The 19351-nt window shown below is 41.4% G+C and overlaps 1 protein-coding gene across 2 annotated transcripts in view; it reads right to left on the bottom strand.

Annotated features, from left to right (window-relative positions):
- Nucleotides 1–19351, bottom strand: part of pik3r5 (phosphoinositide-3-kinase, regulatory subunit 5) — a 108522-nt gene that overhangs the window by 43369 nt on the left and 45802 nt on the right. For both annotated transcript variants that reach the window (XM_048610926.1, XM_048610927.1), the window contains exons 4-6: nt 16225–16293; nt 14708–14846; nt 1810–1879 (exon numbers count right to left, since the gene is read on the bottom strand). In XM_048610926.1, the coding sequence (XP_048466883.1) occupies nt 1810–1879; nt 14708–14846; nt 16225–16293 (278 nt within the window). The remainder of the gene's footprint in view (nt 1–1809; nt 1880–14707; nt 14847–16224; nt 16294–19351) is intronic.

Genomic DNA, 19351 nt, shown 5'->3' with positions numbered 1-19351 from the left:
GGCTGCCTGGCCTGCTGTGCTCTTCCAGCTCCATACTGTGTTATCAATGTATGGCCCCAAAAGTCTGCATGTTTCACCAGTCTGCCCATGAAAACCCTAGAGAGAGATGGAACAGCTAAGTCTAGGAAATTCTTCAGTGCTTTGTAAGACCCAGAACTTCTATTCACCTCTCCAATGTCACATTTATTTCTTTATTGAGAGTTCACGCAGTCACTGAGCCAAGTGGTAGCCTTGTCAGAGATTAGAGGGGGCTTTTTAGGCTTTGCTTCAAGTCAGAGGATACTCTCCAAAAGTTTGAGCCATTGTTTAGAAAAAAAAAGTTTTTAATCAACTGTTCAAGGTTACCATCACACACCTCTGAAGCAGATGAGACTTGAACCCAGGCCTCCTAGTGTAAGGGTAGGGGCACCACAAGAATGCTCTCATTTTCTCAGCATCCTGTTCAGGGATGTTGTTGTTTAGACTGCAACACAGATGCAGCTGAGATAGTTTCAGAGACCCCAGTGAGGTTGGTTGGCTGCGTAGAGGCCTTGATTATATAATAATGCTCATTATGTACCACAGGTTTCCTTTTGCTATATTGTTAGATGAATTGTTTGCTGAATTGTTTTGCTAATTTAGACACGGTTTTAAAGGTTTCCCATTCTCTTCACTTGTAAGATGAAAAAACAGGTAAACTGGTCATTCATTTCATTTCTGTTTGTGGAACATTGCTTATCCATCCACATCAGAAGAAAGACTAAATTTCATTTTAAATTAATGCAAGTTAAGTGCATTTGAGAGACATCTTATTATATAAATTTAGCTTCTTTCTAAACAGATGCAATGCAAATGGGAGAAATGATTAATTATCAATCAAATTTAGTCATAATGAGCACGCATTCTTTGGGAACTGCTTTTGCACACTTTTACACAGATTGAATGAATAAGTATATATTGGCGTGATATTTTACAATGTCATGTTGTATAACTTAATACATGGGTGATTGCCGGCACACAGAATTAATGGCAAAATGGGAACACTTATTTGCATGCAATGTAGCATTTTCTGAAAAAAATCAAATTGTTTTCCAGCTATGCTGGTAACAGTTTCATAGCAAATGCTGTAGATCACAGAATCCCTACAGCGTGGAAACATTTCTTCCAGGCATGCCTTACAGCAACCGCAGTTCTTTCAAAATTTTATTTAACATTTAACTCTCTTTGTATATCGTTTGACATAATAATACCATGATTTAATCCTTTGTTTTTCAGCTGAACACATGTTGCTTGGGATCGTCACAATGCTGGTTCATAGCAATTATCATTCTTTTTGTATGAAGTGGCGGTTTTACAGCTGGATGACCTTTCTGCGTCTAACCCTTCCCAATGATCAGGCTGGGTACTGGCACCAATACACAATGGCTTGCCTGTGGTCAGCTGTGGGGGAATTCCAGTGGCCAACACGTTTCAACTGCTCTACTGTAGCTCAGAAACTCTGGTTCATCCTCAGGAACAAGGACACAGCATATCAGCCATTGACTGGTGTGAGTTTCAGAGACAGCAACAGCGATGTGTAAAGAAATAGCATAAGAGTTTCTTGCATTATTTTTGAAATTTAAAACATGGTGAAATGTGGTAGAAAAAGCTTTGTTTTTGGTGTCAAAAGGCTCATTTGGCTTTGCTTATTTTTAGAATCAGCAAATCAAGCATCTCCTTCCACCTACTTTCAATTGACAGGGCTGAGAACGAGGTATGATTAATCTGCTTATACTTTGGATGAAATGATAAAAGACAATGTGAAAATTTCTCCACTTATCTGGTCCTTACATTGTTTTGCTTTGAAGGTTTTTGGTTGTTAACCCTTGTTCTGCTCTCACCAACCTCTGGAATGAGATTCCTACAAGGTGAAACAACTTGTTATAATGAAACATATTTTCTAGGTCAATTTATCCTTCAAACAGCAAAGGTTGTCAATTGGAAATTAAAATTTCTTTAGAAATAATAACAATTCAAAGCTTCACATGCTGTAATTAATTCTGCTATATAAATTCAGGGAGATCAATTCTTGTTGCACAGTTATAGATTAACAGCTAAAGGCTTATATCATTGTTTATAGTAATTTATAACTACATAAAATAATCCAAATTAAATAAAACAAACACATTGCTACAACATTCATGAATTTTAAATCAATCTTTCTGGATTTGATTCAACTTAAACCAGACAGAGTCATACAGCATGGAAACAGACCCTTCGGTCCAACCTGTCCATGCCAAATATGATCCCAAACTAAACTAATCCCACCTGCGTACTCCTGGCCCATATCCCTCCAAAACTTTCCTATTCATGTATCCATCCAAATGTCTTTTAAATGTTTTAATTGTACCCACATCCACCATTTCCTCAGAAGTTCATTCTGCACGTGAACCACCCTCTGTGTAAAAAATTTGCCTCATGTCTTTTTTAAAACCTCTCTCCTCTCACCTTAAAAATGTGTCCTCAGGTCTTGAAATTCCCCATCTTAAGAAAAAGACAACTACCACCAACTCTATCTATACCTGTTATTATTTTATAAACTTCTATCAGGTCGCCTTTCAACCTCCTACGCTCCAGTGAAAAATGTCCCAGCCTATCAGCCTTTCCTTGTAACTCATAACTTCCATACCCGGCAACATCCTGGTAAATCTCTTCTGAACTCCCTCCAGCTTGGTAATATCCTTCCTATAACTGGGCGACCAGAGCTGGACACAGTATTCCAGAAGAGGCCTCACCAATGTCCTGTACAACCTCAACATAACGTTCCAACTCCTATACTCAAAGGACTCAGCAACAAAGAGAAGTGTGTCAAATGCCTTTTTAACCATCCTGTCTATATGTGACACAAACTTTAAAGAATTAAGTACCTGCACCCCTAGGTCGCTCTGTTCTACAACACTACACAAGGCCCTACCGCTAATTGTATAAGCCCTACCCTTGTTTATTGTACCAAAATGTAATACCTCGCATTTATCCAGATTGAACTCCATCTGCCAATTTTCATGAGAAACAATGCCACTTTGGCCACTTTCTGCCTACTTCAGATATGACGACAGGTTGTCTGGGGTCATACTATCAGGTTTGCATCATTTGGCTGAATTGGATTTCCCCTGTAAGTGTGTGCAATGATTAGTCCAGTGAAAATAGCATCAAAGCGAGAACTCCAGAAAGCGCATCCCTGAATCAGTTTCTATCTATGACAGTTAAAATGATCAATGTGTTCTGAAGACTTGCTGAAACTAGACTAACTGAGAAAAAACCCCAGCAAGATTGTGTTTTTTTAAATTCAACAACACAGTTTGTGAGCTTCATTGCAGTCATTTTGAACTTGATGATCAGTGCATTACTAATGATGATGTCAATTTTGTAGAATCGGACATCAACAATTTTTTATATGTCTCTGTCTGTCATCTTTCATGAAATGTTAGCACTTTGGTATGAACTAGTCAAGACTTCATGACTTGTAATGTTCAGGTACAGTCTCCTGTTTCCAGCACAGTTGGGTGATGAACCTTACAAATAGATTTGTGAAAATTTTAAGTGGGAGAATATTAATTAGACCTTTGGCTTTTAATCAAAACAATTGATTTTCAATGGATAAAAATGCAAATCGTTGGGACAATTATTATTGTAGTAATCCAATATGGGATTTAGAAATATTCTCACCAACATATAACATCTTGTCTGATGTACTCCCCCACTGGGCTACGGCAGAGACAGTTTTCCCACTGCTTTCCCGCCTCGCTCCGAACCTGTGTCCAAAGTGGAGATGCCCACAGCTTGGGTCTGGTGGAGCTCTTAAGAGGCCAATTAATTGACAATTAAGTGCTGCATTCAACCTCTTGCTGCTATTTTAACAGCAGCAGCGGGCATGGGTATCAGACAAAGAGGTGGGGCGGGGATGTGGTAGAAACCTCCTTTAGAGATGACTGATGACTTATGGGTGTTAGCCCCCACTCCCTGTCCCCCACCCCACCCCCACCCCAGCTGGAGTCTTCCAGCCAGGCCCTGCTCTTGCCTTGACCGGCTCCATTGGTCTTACTTCATCGTGTTATGGGGCTGTAGCCCCGCTCAAACCTGGTGCCACTGGGGCTACTGTACACAGCGTTTGGCTGATCTGATGGGGGACTACTGAACACAGCACTTGGCTGATCTGATGGGCCAGCAGTTCTCTGAAGTGGAACCTCCTCCCTGGAACAGGAGCCTCCAGAGTGAAATGGCAGACTCCTTCCCACTCTTTTACACAAACAGGGGGATAGGTAGAGAATGTGACACTCTGTAAAATCCAGCCCATTTTAAGTAATGTGGAGTTAAGGTGTGTAGTGGAAAATGCGAAACAATTAAAAATTTAAAAGTGTGTCTGAGACGGGGTGAAATTCTTTAATTTGGACTCCGTTCTATGAACAACTTACTGTTTTAATACCACACGTTGACATGGTTTCACTGGAGAGAAACTATATGGTCTCTTTACATTAAAGAGTTAAATGCGCAGGAAACACCATGTCGTCTACACTTTAGTGTAAGTTGGGAAATGTGTACAACCTCATGGGACCATCATCCCAGGGTTTCCGTTTGATTTGAAAAACCTGATGGTATTTCAGGTTTGGAAAATCTCTATCAATCTCACTCACCTTTATCAACCTCAAAAAGAAAGTGTTACAAGAAACTGATCTTTGCTACCCAATCTTTTATACCACAAACGAAGGAACCCAACAGTACACAGCATAGTTTTCATGAATGATCCTACTGAATATTTGAATGATTTAAAAGCACAGAGCCTGATGGGGTTACTGAAGGTTAACTAAATCTAATAGACCGATGACATGTAAGGTTCAATACTATTGCCCACATTGAATGAGCTCATCTCAATCAGAGCAAAGTAAGCATATGAAATTTGGCCTCAGTGCCCCAGCAAGAGGGGATAGAAAGATTTTATCTCTTTATAGTTATCCAGTGGCTTGTGTTGCAAGTGTATATTGCTGGAAATAAGGAGATGACCAGAATGGAATTGATTGTGATTCCCACAGCAGTTTATTGGAATTCTATACATGCTGACTGTCAAGGATCACACTTTAGAAAGGTAAGGGTCTGGATGGGGACTAGTGCCTGTAAAACTACTCCAGGACAGAAGAAATTGTGAGCAATGAATAAAACCGTAATGAACACAAATCAAATAAAAGTCATTAGAGACTCATAGACTTTGCATCTTCAAATAGATGGTATTGAAGCAGCACCAAAATTGGCCGTCTTTGCTTTATTGAATTTAAAGAGGGTTCACAAAAACAGAGAATTGAGCGACTTCACCTTGTGGAGACATTGGAGAAGCAGAGATTCTTGAGTTTGGAGCTGACAAGATTATGGGAAGATTGACAGGAGGCTTTCAGAGTTATGAAGGGTTTAACTAGAATAGATAGTGTGAAACCTTTCACTGGCAAGAGGGTCACTAACCAGAGTACACCACTTTCAGTCATTTATAAAAAACACCTGGGAGAGATGTGGGCAAATAGTTATACACAATTATATGTTACGGTCTGGAATCCTGAAAGTATAGAGGGGCCAATGTTAAATGCAGGGCACATAAACTGTGGGTGAACAACATAAGGGAGATTGTGGAACCATGGGAGTTGTTGGTGTGACCATGGAGTGAAGGTCAGGCATGGGGAGTGGGAGTGAAGGTCAGGGGTAGGAGTAGGGATTGAAGGTCACGGGTGATAATAGAAAATGAAGGTCAGGGGTGATAATAGAAAATGAAGGTCAGGGGTGATAATAGAAAATGAAGGTGAAGGTCGGGAGTAGGGAGTGAAGGTCAGGGTTGGGTAGGGAGTGAAGGTCAGGGCTAGAGTAGGGCGTGAAGGTCAGGCATGGGAGTGCAGTAGTGACCCGCAGCCAGATGATCCAAATGTATTCTGAGGCTTCCAGCCTGGACCCCACCTCCTGGACCATCAAGCTGCTGCCACAGGCATAGAAATAAGGCTTGAAGAGATGAAAGAGATCTAGGACAACACACATCGTGGGAAGGACTGACCCGGGACTTGAGATTACAGGACAGGACTGGAAAATCTGAGATGGTTGGTCACCCTGTTTTAATGTAACTTTGCAAAGGAAACTGGATACATATTCAAATGGAAGCATATGCAGGGCTGTGCAAAGAGAAGTGGTGGGAGAATTGGATAAATCTTTCTAAATACCAGCAAGGTCTGGATGGGCCAAATAGTCTCCTTCTTTGTTGCAAGGTTCTTTTGAATTGTTAAGGCAGTAAACCTCTCTCAGGCTTTTCTCTTGTGTTGAAGGTAACCAAGCAAAATAGTCTGGGATTTGTGCCGACATTTACAATTTACATTCCTGAATCCTGATGCATTGCCTTCCTCAGGTAGTATTACCAGGTTCCCAACTGGATTGAGAATTGCACAAACATAGACAAAATTATTAGAGTGTATTTAGAACATACTCAGCCAAGAAGTTACCCAGACAGTAAAAGGAACAAAATAGAAGCAAATTTTCTGTTGCCGGAATTGCAAACTAAAAAGGGCTTCAAATTCCCCTTAGCGTTACATTATTGTTTATTCATCGACCGAGATTGTCTACATCTTCTGATTTCAATTGCTTGGAAATTTTCACTTCTGCTTCCCGTTTTAAATATTTAAATTAGGGCTCAAAGTGCACTTCTCGACAAACCAGCTGCGTGGTGGAGAACGGGCTTGAGCTTCGGGTGAGATACGTCTTTCACTCTGTTCACAATGACACAATGAAGTAAGTTGGAATCAATCTGGGTGAACCTTCCAAAAGATCCAGAGCAAAATTCAGGGGTGGCATGGTGGCTCAGTGGTTAGCACTGCAGCCTCACAGCACTAGGGACCTGGGTTTGATTCCAGCCTTGGGTGACTGTTTGTGTGGCATTTACACATTCTCCTTGTGTCTCTGTGGGTTTCCTCCCACAGTCCAAAGGTGTGCAGGCTGGGTGGACTGGTCATGCTAAAGTGCCTGCAGTGTTCAGGGCTGTGTAGATTAGGGGGATGGGTCTGGATGGGATGCTTTGGGGGTCAACATGGACTTGTTGGGCCAAAGGGCCTGTTTCCATGCTGTAGGGATTCTATGAAACAAAATCCACCCAAGAGCTTGACATTTTCAATCAAATTCTGTTTCTGTTCCCATTTAATAAGATAATAAAACTTTGGATGAACCATAAGGAGATCTAAACAATGCATTTTTCACTCAGCATTATCATGATGCAAGCCATTTATTTGCACTATATTACTCAGCATTCTATCTCAAAGCACAGTGGATAGCATCCCTGCCTCTCAACTAAGGTTTAAGCCCCACTCCAGGACTTAACTGCCAATGAAAGTCTGTTCATAGTGTGGACAAACAGGTTGAGTTTTACCTTGTTAAATTCTACCAACCTTAACCTACTTCAGGCAGAAAGAAAAGGAGATTCCTCATCAACCATGTGATGGAAAGAAATTTGAGCCTCTACCATCATTATCCATAGTAACAAACCCCTAAATGTACAGAGATAGTAAGAGCTGTCGATGCTGGGGTCAGAGATAACGTAGTGTGTAGCTGGAGGAACACCGCAGGCCAGGCAGCATTAGAGGAGCAGGAAAACTGACGTTTCGGGTCAGGACCCTTCTGAAGAAAACATACAGTTTCTGAAAAAGAGTCCTGACCTGAAATGTCAGCTTTCCTGCTCCTCCGATGCTGCCTGGCCTGCGGTGTTCCTTCAGCTCCATACTGTGTTAGGGTTAAGGTTAGGTAAATGTTGCCACAGCAGCTCAAACTCATGGAGCAGAAGGAGATAATAGGCAATGCAGACCCAATTGGTTCCAACAACCCAGGGTTTGATTGTAGTCCTGGCTGGGCTGGAAGGTCCTGCACTCATTGCCCTCCCAGGGTGGACATTGTGGTGCTATGAATCAGGAACTGCCTTCAGACAGAGAACTCAAGCAGAAGCATTTGGGAAACAGTGATCACAACACCAATAGGCTCAGAATGATAATGAGTAAAGGACAAGTAAAAACACAATTGTGAAACATATTCATCAGGAAGATGCCAGATTTCAGGGAGTTGATAGGAAATCTGATCCTGATGAATTAGAATCATGGATTGGTAGGTAAACCAGTAAATGAATGTTCGGTTAGCTCAGTTGGCTGACTGCTGGTTTGTGATGCAGAATGATATCAACAGCATGGGTTCAATTCCTGCACTGGCTGAGTTAAAGGACTTTCCTCCTCAACATCTCCCTTTGCCTGAGGAGTGGTAACCATCACCAGTCATCCCCCTCTAAAAAGACTATAGTGACTGTACCTTTAGTTTGGGCACAGGCTTAATGCATTCCCATTTGAAAAGCAAATCTAGATTGGTAACTAAAGATTCAATTATTAAAATGAAACAGAAAGAGGAAGTTTATATTAATGCCAGATTCATTCTTCAGTAGGAAATCAAGTTAAATACACAAAGTACAATGTGGTGGGTGCTGAGAAAGGAAACAAAGGGGGAAAGTATTAAAATAGATTAGTGGGTGACATAAAAGGGAACCCAAAAGTCCTTTAGTAAAAGGAGAATCAAAGCAAGGGTGTGAATGGTTACAGACCAAAAATTAATCTTCTTGTGGAGGCAGATAATTGCTGAGATAATAAATGAGGACTTTGCTTCTGTTTTCATGAAAACAGAGAGTTATTGCCAAGGCTAGAGGAAGGGCAGAGGTAGTCGTGAAATTTTGATTTGATAAAATAATGAAAAAGAGATGCTTAAATGATTGGAAATACTCAAAGCAAAACAATCACCCAGATGATATAGGCTGCATACCCAGTTGCTAAAGTGGAAGCTGCAGCGGCTCAGATCACAATCATTATTTGGGATGTGGTAGCCATAGTGATAATGGCATCGTGGGTCAACCCACAGCAGGCAGACTGTTGCTGTAAAAGAAGGCAGCTCACCACCACCTTCTCAAGGGTAAATAGGGATGGGCAATAAATGCTAGCTAGCCAGCAATGCCCACACGCCACAGGTGAAGAAAATGCCACCAGACTAATAATTCAGAGGCCTGCGAACAGTGGGCTGAATCTTACATTTTTTTGGCTAAGTCTGAGTTGCATTGAGCTTTTTGAAGGATTTTTCACCATGTGGCCTATCCCACCTCACTGGCCGTATTAATTATTTACCACCCTCCACCATGGTGTATCTCACTTCCGATTTCTGCCCCACCTTACATCGCACTGTTCCTGGAACAATGTGCCATTCTGTGAGTACCCACTGAAACATGGGCATCCCATGTGGCCTGCAGCAACTTTAAAGGTACTCGGACAGGCTCTGGCATTCCGAAGCTGGCTGGAGTCAGTACAATGGTGGAGAAGGGAAAGATGACACTCTGACCCTCCTCCGACAGGGACCTGGAGGATGGGCTGGTCCAGAGGAGGCACGTACTCGTCCCAGAGGAGGCAGAGACACCAGACTTTGTCAGCCTGGTCTGTCAAAGTCAGTGTTGTCTCCATGGTGCAGCAGAATGGTGAGCAGTGCCATAAGGCGGCTTCTTCTCTCCTGCTCAACCAGGATAAGTATCACACTCTTCTCGCTGGTATCTCAGAGTCTCCTCTGCTACTGCACCCACTGCCCACCAAGGCTCATACCCTACCACTCTCATTATTGCCTGCAACACCTTCCCTCACTTGCTCTCACCCCGATACCCCTGCACTCCTACTGCAGCTACCTTATCTGCCTCCTCAGTCCCTCGGGACACCTCAACATCTTACCCCCCCAGTTGCACAAGCACTAACAGCCGTGCCGCCCACTGTCATCTCATATCCCCCCTGCTCTATGACGTTACAGGAGACGACAGTCCAGAAGGAGGCAACCGGAGATCATACGAGGGGGTATTCCTGACATTCGGATGCTCACCTCCTACAAGGAGAGAATCTGGGCCCTCACAGGAGAAGCCCGGAAGCACTCCTCCAGTAATGTAGAAATATCCTCCCGAAGAGTAAGTGCCACCCTTTATTCCATTGCCACTCTCCCATTAACAGTGAGGAGCTGCTGAATTTTCATGCACACTTACCCTCCATTTGCCCCTCCACTCGCCCTCAGGACCAAAGGCATGGTGACAGAAGCACAAGGATCCTTGTTCACTTTCCAGGTGCCCCTTCCTCACCAGGCGATGGGCTGATGCTAATAGGCAGCCAGCTGGAGGAGGATCCACACACAAAGGCCCCTCCAAAATCTCCTCTCAGGACACTCCACTTCCACCTCGCCTGACCCCACCTCCTCCTGGACCTTGGATATTCGAGCACAGGAAGGTCAACTTGCCTCTGACAAGATGACACTTGGCATGTGTGGGCATGTCAGGACACAAGCCTCCCAGCCCACCTGGGCCACCCCACCAAACCCCCAGAGTCAAAAGTCTCCACAGTCAATTTAGCTCCTCTCACCCCAGCTGCAGGACAAGGGAATGCACCAAGATGCAGTGGGAGGGAGGGGAAAAAACATTTTTGAAGGCACCTTGAGGCCTAGGTGACAACTACTGCTATCCCCAACTCCCCTGAGCTGAAGGCCCCAGTGCCAGAGGGTAAGCTGTGAGGCTCAGTCCCTAGCAACAGCCACTCTTTCCCCTCCCCCCACACCTCCCTCTTTCCTCTTAATTCCTGTTGACAGGCCCAATGGAGTGAACGTGACCCAGGCCCTTGACTGACATGATGAGATAAGGATGGCCAGTCCCTGGATTGGAATCTGTCTCCTGTGCTGTATTAATCCACTCTCTGAACTGGTAACTGTGGAGTCAAAGGACTGACTCACTCCCTGCACTGCAGCTACAAGGACTGCTGACTGATAAAACCCAGACACTCAACCTTGACAAATTCATGGATTGGGATATCCCTTGACCTATTAGGAGGTAATCCAATGGGACCCTCCATGGATTTCAGTGAGGACGACAACTCTAAGACTTTGAGATTAACACAACACACTGCTGTACAGCAAGACGTGTGTCCCCCAGACTGAGAACAGCTGAGCAACAAGGCAATTTGTCTGGTCATACGCTAATTGCAAGGCAAGGCAAGACAAAGCATGGATGCCATATACATGTGGGTTGGTGCTAAGAGAGCGAGCAAGCAGCTTTGAGATGCAACCTGGTCCAGTCCATGAGCTGGTTGCCTGTGTGCACAAATTCTTCACTGCAGTCTTTCAATAGTATTTACCAGTGTGCTCTACAATCCTGGTGCATGCTTCAGCACACGGCCAGTGTGTCGGAGAGGTACCAGGATGGTGGTGAGGAGTTGCCTGATGCTGCACGCCACTGGAGAAAGTGTGCCTGTGGCTCGTGCCCATGGATCATGCCCTGGGCTGGGGATTAGTCACTGGCAACATGGCGGCTGTTCAGAGCAAATGGTGAGCTGAATCCACCAGATAGCCGCCCTAGATTCCATGTCAAGGTTTCTTGGCGTCAAACTTGTTTCACAAGTTTGGTAAAATGGGAGGCTGAATGTTATCGAGGCAAACTGTCAACAAGGGATTGGACGAGCAGCTATCCCTCTCAATTACTATCTCTCCAAGCCAATTGCAAAAAGCATCAAAGATCAAGCAGACGCTCCTGAAGTTGGGATGGGTCTTGTTTGACTTCTCATCCAATTTTGCCACACATCTCATCATAGCCCCATGTTGCTCAGGCTCCTATAAGTCTCCACCCAGTAGTCTGAATCCCATCATAGCAGCTGGGGAGTTGAAATTCAGCTGATTCAGTAAAATCTAGTTGAATTTAAAGCTGCTTTGCAGAACACCTACTCTCTGTCCACAAAAATGACCCCGAGCTTCCAGTCGCCTGCCACTTCAACATGCCACCATGTTCCCATGCCAACATTTCTGTCTCAGGCCTGCTGCAGAGTTCCATAGAGCCTCAGTGAAAGCTCAGCATCTCATTTACCACTTGGGACCTGCAGCCTGTGGGACTCAACATCAAGTTCAATAACTTCAGAGCCTAATTCCATCCTTCTTTGTTTTATCACCCACCCCACACCTGGTCCTATTAGGACATGGGCTTCTTTTAGCCCAGTCACCCATTCCCATGTAATCTTAGGCCCATTATCACATTATATGGGTTGCATTCAGCGCAGCTAACCCATTTTCTCACTCCTAGTTCTTATTATCTTTTATTCAGATTTTCTTCTGTTCTGCTGTCCATTATCTCCTTGTTTACCCATCCCTTTCACATCTCTCTCTCTCTAGGCTCTGTCTCCACCTATCCACTCACCTCACCCCTTCCCAGCCCACCCAACCCCCTCACTTCGGTTTCAGTACACATACCAGATTTTCTAGCTACTATGCATTCAGATGAAGAATCACTGGACTTGAAACATTAACTCTACTTTCTTCCCATGGATGCTGCCAGACCTACTGAGTTTCTCCAGCAATTTTGGTTTTTGTTTCAGAGCAAAAAGCCACTCTTGGTAATGGTGACCATGAAACTAGTGGATTATCGTAAGAGCACAACTGGTTTGTTAATGTCAAGAGAAGCAAATCTGCTGTTCTTACACAGTCAGGCCTATGCATGACTCCAGGTCCGTAGCAATTTTGCTGACTCTTAACTGATTTCTGAAATTAACCAGCAAGCTGCATAACTGTAATTGAGAAGGTGGTTCAAGAACACTATACAAGAGCAATTCGGAATGGACAACAAACACTTGACTTATTAGCTTTATCCCTACTGTGAACGAATAAACAAATCTTCCAATCCTTCTCAAATGTGGGATTAATGCCAGATGAGTGGAAAATTGTAAATACTACAATTTTGATCAAATGAAGTGATCAACTTAACAAAACGGTTTGACATCAGTGATAGAAAACTTTTAGAGATAATAATAAAGGCCAAATTCGATTTGAACTAGGAAAAGATGGGATAATAAATGAGAGTCAGCGTAGATTTCTTAAACAGAGACTATGTTTGACTAATGTGCCTGGGTTATTTGGTAACGTAACAAAGTGGATGGATGAAGGTTGATGAGGTATATGCGAATTTTCAAAAAGGTGTTTGATCAATAGACTTTTTAGCAAAATAGAAACCTAAAGGGGGATCCAGGACACAGTAGCAATGTGGATATGAAATTGCCCAAGGGGCAGAAAGCAGAGAGTAGACAAATAGTTGTTTTTCAGAGAGAAGAGAAGTATTACTAAGGTCCCCATGGGAGCAGGTTTGGGATCACTTCTCTTTTTGACCTCAAACTAAGTGTACAGGACATAATCTCAAAGCTGGGAGATGAAATGAAACCTGCAAATGTACAAAACAGGAGAATAGTAACAGATATCAGGGGTCATAAACTGGTTAAATGGGAGATTTGTGGCAGATGAAATGTCATTTAGAAAATCATTCAATAAAAGGTGTCAGGAGATCACTTAGTTCAGTCCAATTAATTAAACATCAATGGTGGGGAAGAGTTTGAGACTATTAACAGGGAGGCAAAATAATATGCACATGGAAAAGTTTCAGTTCATTAAGGAGGACAAACACAAAACCATTATTTTATGCAACAAATTATGATGATCCAGAGTGCTCTATCAGAAAAGGTAGCAGACATATATTCAATAGCAATGACAAAAGGGTGTTGGATAAACATTTGAACTGAAAAGAAATGCAGGGCTCAGTGGCAGGATGTGGCAGTCATTGGACAGTCTTTTCTAAGATTCAGAAGCACCTTGAACAGTAGGCCCCGGCATTTCATATTGTTCTGTGATTAAATAATGCTTGAAAATTGCTGATCTCACTCAGGAGAGTTGAACAAATTGTTTTGAATCTATGCCAATATAAAAGGCAAAACATGGTCTATTAATCAAAGTCAAGACTGATGCCTTTTGCTCATTCCAATTTCTTCATGCTTTCTTTAGCATTAACATTAGTAAACCCTCTTGGGACAAATAAACAGGACTAAAAATATTTGCTGCATCTCATTTTGGCTAACACATAGCATTAACATAAAAAGTAACCACAACATTTACTATATTTATTCTGAATGGATGTCTTTTCTAGAGCACACCGACTAAATTCAAACCGTAAGACCACAGACTTCTGAATTGACATACACAGACATTTAAATGAGCTCATGTAAATATTCAAGAAGGGGATATCCAAGTTACAAGAACAGATGAACCACCTTGTGTCAACAATATGTACAAAAAAATATAAAGACGCTGGCTTGATTTTCAAAGTCCACATTCAGTGGAACAATACAAAGACACTTTTGATTTTCCATGCTAATGGACGTTGTATGAGGAGATCGTAAAGCGAATGAAGAACTCCAGACTTCTGAATGGAATGCAAACCCTCAGCCTTTCTTGAACAAAGTCAGAGGTCACATGACACCAGATTATAGTCCAACAGGTTTATTTGAAATCACAAGCTTTAGGAGCATTGGTCCTTCAGCAGGCAAAGTCTTGAACAGTTTTACATTTACCATATTTCAGGACATTATGAAAGCAAAGCCATAAAAACTATTTATATGGAGTTTTAAGCAATAAACTGCACCATGTAAAACACGAAAACAATATGACCTGCTGTACTTGACTAATACATTGTTTAACATTTGATCAGCTAAGTATTGCAAAGAAAATAATTTTGTTCTTGTTGAAGAGGCACTTTACAGATATAAAACCTTTTTCTAAGTATACTCCTCAAAGAATGTAATTACAGAACTATACTGTAAAATATTCCTACCTGGTGCCTTCATTTCATCTTGGATAAATGTTAGAAGGTCCTTGCAAATATTACAATATGGTACAGGCCACGTCAGAAGACCATGGTAGATGTTGTATGCATTCTTGAGTAGGTTACATTCCGGTGGAAAATATGGAGTCTACAAACCATGACCGAAGAGATTAAGTAAACGTGCAAAGACTAAACTACTCTATCGAAACAATAATGCTTTAAAGGAACTTCAATTAATTAGAAAATTATCTTAATTTCCTGAATATTTTATAATGTTTATTTTAAAGATCAAATTATTTATTCTTAGGTGTCTTCAAGTGCCTGTCAGTAATTAATGTTCAAGAGTGATACAGGCATAGCATTTATCAGTTACTGCTCTTGATAGATGAGAATATATCCATAAGACAACATGAAAAAGAAAGAGGAGTAGGCCATTTGGCCCCCTCAAACTTGCTCCACCATTCAATAGGATCATGGCAGATCTGACATTCCTCATGTCCACTTTTCTATCCTTTGATTCTCCTACTGATCAAGAATCTGTCTATCTCAGCCTTAAATTTACACAGCTGTCTGAGGCAAGGAATTCAAAAGCGTCATAAGCCCCTGAGAGAAGTAATTCCTCCTCATCTCAGCTTTAAATTGGCAGACCTTTATTCTGAGAATATGTCCTTTGATCCTGGACTCTCCCATGAGGGGAAACATCCTGCCAGCATTTACCCTGACAAATACCTTCAGAATCCTATATGTTTCAATGAGATCATGTCTCACTCTTTTAAGGTCCAGTGAGTAGAGCCCTAATCTGTTTAGCCTTCGCTCATAAGACAATCCTTTCAATTGGGGATCATCTGTTAGGGATTAATATGCATAACATTAATACAGCAATTTAATATAGAAAAAATGTCAAAAGCACACAACAGGAATAAGAAAACAGAAGCTGAGGCAAAGAAGAAAGGCTAGTTTTAGTGAAAGTAGTGAGATTTAAGGAGGTTCATAGACAGGGAAAGGAGAGGAGCACATTTAGGGTAGTGAACGGAATCTAAACAACTGAGAGCACAATCAGAAATGATAGGGAGGGATCACCAAAGGGTGCACATGGGTCCAAAAGCAACGAAACAGAGAATTTAAAGAGAAGGGGCTGGCAGGGCTTGAGAATGTTAGTGAAAGGAGCAAATGACTCACTAAGGATTTAAATACAAAGAGATTCGTACATTTGAGAGGTTGGAGAACTTCACTTTCCATGATCATGTAAAGTGTAGTGATCAAATTTAGAAAAATTCTTCAATTGAAGCCTAGCCAATGGTTTCAAATGACCTCCTTATTTTTATAGACAAAAAAAACACACTGTACAGTGAAAATAGCTGCATTTATTTTTCCGTTAAGGAGCTTACTCAAGCAAAAGTTAAAACTTCACAATGACTCTGGAAGATTTCTTATAAAAATCACTTCTACGCTCTAAATGTGATGGTGTACTAACACACCATTTGAACAATTATACTTTTCTATTACATATGATTACTCGTACTTACTCGTAGAGTCGCAGAATAAAACATTAAAGCCAGTGGCACCAATAAGTCATACTGACACATTTCCTGCACCTGCAAAACATAATTCACACATGTCAGACATCACATTATCCTTAAAAGTGATTTATCATTTCTTCGTACAACATTATAAAAACAAATGGGTCAGTAACATTTGTGTTCAAATTTGATTTTCAATGTTACACCAGGATAAAATGTTTAAAGTAACTTGGTATTTATTTTTGTTTTAGCTGATCCAAACGAAAGTACGACTTTTTTGGAAATAAAAAAACACTAAAATAGGGCTAGTGTGTTGGTACTTTGATACATTCTGCCTGAAAGCAACAGGATGCAGGTTCAATGTGTGCAATTTACCACAGAATGGGAGGGGGACTTCCTTGGTTCATTGTAAAGAAAAATACACCTAGGTTTTGAATATGACAGTGAACAGAGAAAAATTTCCCGAAGACCAATAACCCACAAAAGCAGAAACAATACAAATAAATCTTGGGACTTCACTCATGCAGCTTCCATTACAAATATTAAGTAACCAATTATAGAGTCTGGAAGGAGATTGCCCATTTACTGTCTTGCCTGGGAGTGGGGAATGATTAAAGAGATGGAGCTCGTGAATGGCATATCACCTGCTGAAAGGCCTGTTCTCCTCCTGTAAATTCTGTGTAATTGTAATTGTAACAACTATAACATCAGAAATTAGATTGAAAACTTAATACTTTTCATCCTTATTATTCCTTAAACTAAAAGCATTGATTTGATTTCTGACTATGCTCCTCAGGAAATTTTTAACCCTTGTTTTGAAGGTGGAAATGCATGAACATAGTTTTACCAAAGACACCAACTCTCTGAGATCTAATGCAAATGGTTTGTGTGAGACTTTGGTGACCATTCCAACTTGGAAAGCATCACAATCCATCCTAATAGCATCCTCTGACCTTGTCATCCATACAAACATTGTTTTTAGCTGGGCTTAATGCGAGCCAGTAATGATTCATTTTCTAAGGTAGTGAAACATTGATAAAATTTGATAGACACAACAGGGTGTTAGAAACCTTAACTGGTGACTTAGCAACTGTGTCACAAAGAATGATATTGACTTTGCAGAACAGGAACAGGTCATGTAGCTCTGTTGGTCTCAGTAAGTACTTATGATCCACATGAGTCTCTACACATCCTTCATTACCTAAATCTATCAATATTGCCTTTCTCTCTCGTACTTAACTTTCCCGTAAGTGTATTTATTTCAATTACTCTGTGTAGTAGCAAGTTCCATATTCACAGCACTCTGCTTCAATAAAAAAAAAGTTTTTCTGAATTTCTAGTTGGATTTATTATAGTGACTATCCCATGCTTATGAACCTTTGTCTTGAGCTCTCTCTACATCTACTCTATCAAACTACTTCATAATTTTAGACTTGTATTGGGTCTCCCTTCAGTTTCTCTGTTCTAGAAAGAGGACCCCCAACCTTTTACCGTTCTGAATGCTGCCCTGGGTGAAATCAACAGTGAGCTATAATTAAAGGTTTTGTACTCGTTTGCTACCTTTTGCCAATGTAGTGAATTCTACATTGTTTATCAGACCGGTATCAACTACGAACGCTTGGTTAATATTTTTTTTTGAGCAATACTCCACCTTTGAACATCAAACAAATAAGTATGTGGTTTACATAAAAGATATTGCCTCTCCATATTTCGATTCACTGTCATCCACTCAAATGGACAATCAGCATCATTTCTGAATGGTCAGAGAAACATATCCAATGATATAGCCAATTTATTGGAATGTATGTTCTCATTGTCTTATTCTCAACATTAAGCTTAGATAAAACAAAGAAGGGATCTACAGCCAATATTCCGTGGGCATTTGCAAATTGTATTGCTTCACCTGTTGTGGTTATGATCTCAACAACAAATATGCACCATATAAAGTTAGCATTCTGTGGTGATATCTTTACAAAGAATCATCACACTAACCTCACAGGGAGGCACATTTGTGTTTCACAGTGATCATCACATCAGGGCTGCAAATTTGCAACTAGTTTGCATTTTTAGATAAAAGCTGTACATGTTGAATCTGTCCTACAACTTGCTTCAGCCCGGGGTAGTCAGCACAGAGTCAGGCTTTAAATCAAATATCATACGTTAGAATCCGTAACAACTTAAATGTTTTGCTTCATAACCTGCACAAAATACATTAAACTGCATTATTTCTTAGTTTGGATTTGATTTGATAAATTCAAACCAAACACTGACCAAGAATAAACTCCAGTACATGATCATTTAATCCACTCAGGCATCTAAATAAAAATTGTTAGTTTCAGCTGTGTCTCGAAGCAGGTAGTTCATGTTGGATATTTTAGTTTTCAATGATAATTTTATTGATGCACTTTGCTCCTCACGAGTTAAGCTTCTTGAATGTGTTTATCCGCGTACTAATGCCTGATTGAAGTGCCCCTGCCACAATGAGTTCTCAAAGTGTGGGGCTTGTTCCTTGCTGGATCTTTCAGTAACCATCAACTGAAGGTAACTTTGAAGGTATTTTATAAAGCTTTGCTCTGGATCCAGGGGAAGGAGGAATGCTCCCTTGACTCTGCAGGCAATCACCTCCCTCTTGTGGGATTCACTTCACTGAGAAAGGCTTGAAAAGACTTCCCCCTGGTCAGAGGAGTGTCTATGTGGAAGCACATCCAGCTCAATCTAATTATTTAGGTCAGGAGCTTTTAATGATCCTAGCTCCTGGGTCATTTAAACATGTGGGCTATACTTCTGCAGCCCAGGCCAGGTGAATTTTCAACCCTATGTCTCTGAGCTCGGAAACAAATTGATGAGAGAGAATAATCCACACCTGGAGTATTGTGTCCAGTTCTGGTCACCTCATTACGGGAAAGATGTGGAAGCTTTGGAAAAGGTGCAGAGGAGATTTACCAGGATGTTGCCTGGAATGGAGGGAAGTTCTTACGAGGAAAGGTTGAGAAAGTTAGGGCTTTTCTCTTTAGAACGACGAAGGATGAGAGGTGACTTGATAGAGGTGTACAAAATGATCAGAGGTATAGATAGAGTAGACAGCCAGAGACGTTTTCCTAGGGTGGAGGTAGCTTTTACGAGGGGACACAGT

The sequence above is a fragment of the Rhincodon typus genome, chromosome 23 (assembly GCF_021869965.1).
Source record: "Rhincodon typus isolate 14 chromosome 23, sRhiTyp1.1, whole genome shotgun sequence".
Lineage (NCBI taxonomy): Eukaryota > Metazoa > Chordata > Chondrichthyes > Orectolobiformes > Rhincodontidae > Rhincodon > Rhincodon typus.
Note: the sequence above shows the minus strand (reverse complement) of the source record. Positions and strands in the feature narration are given on the sequence as shown.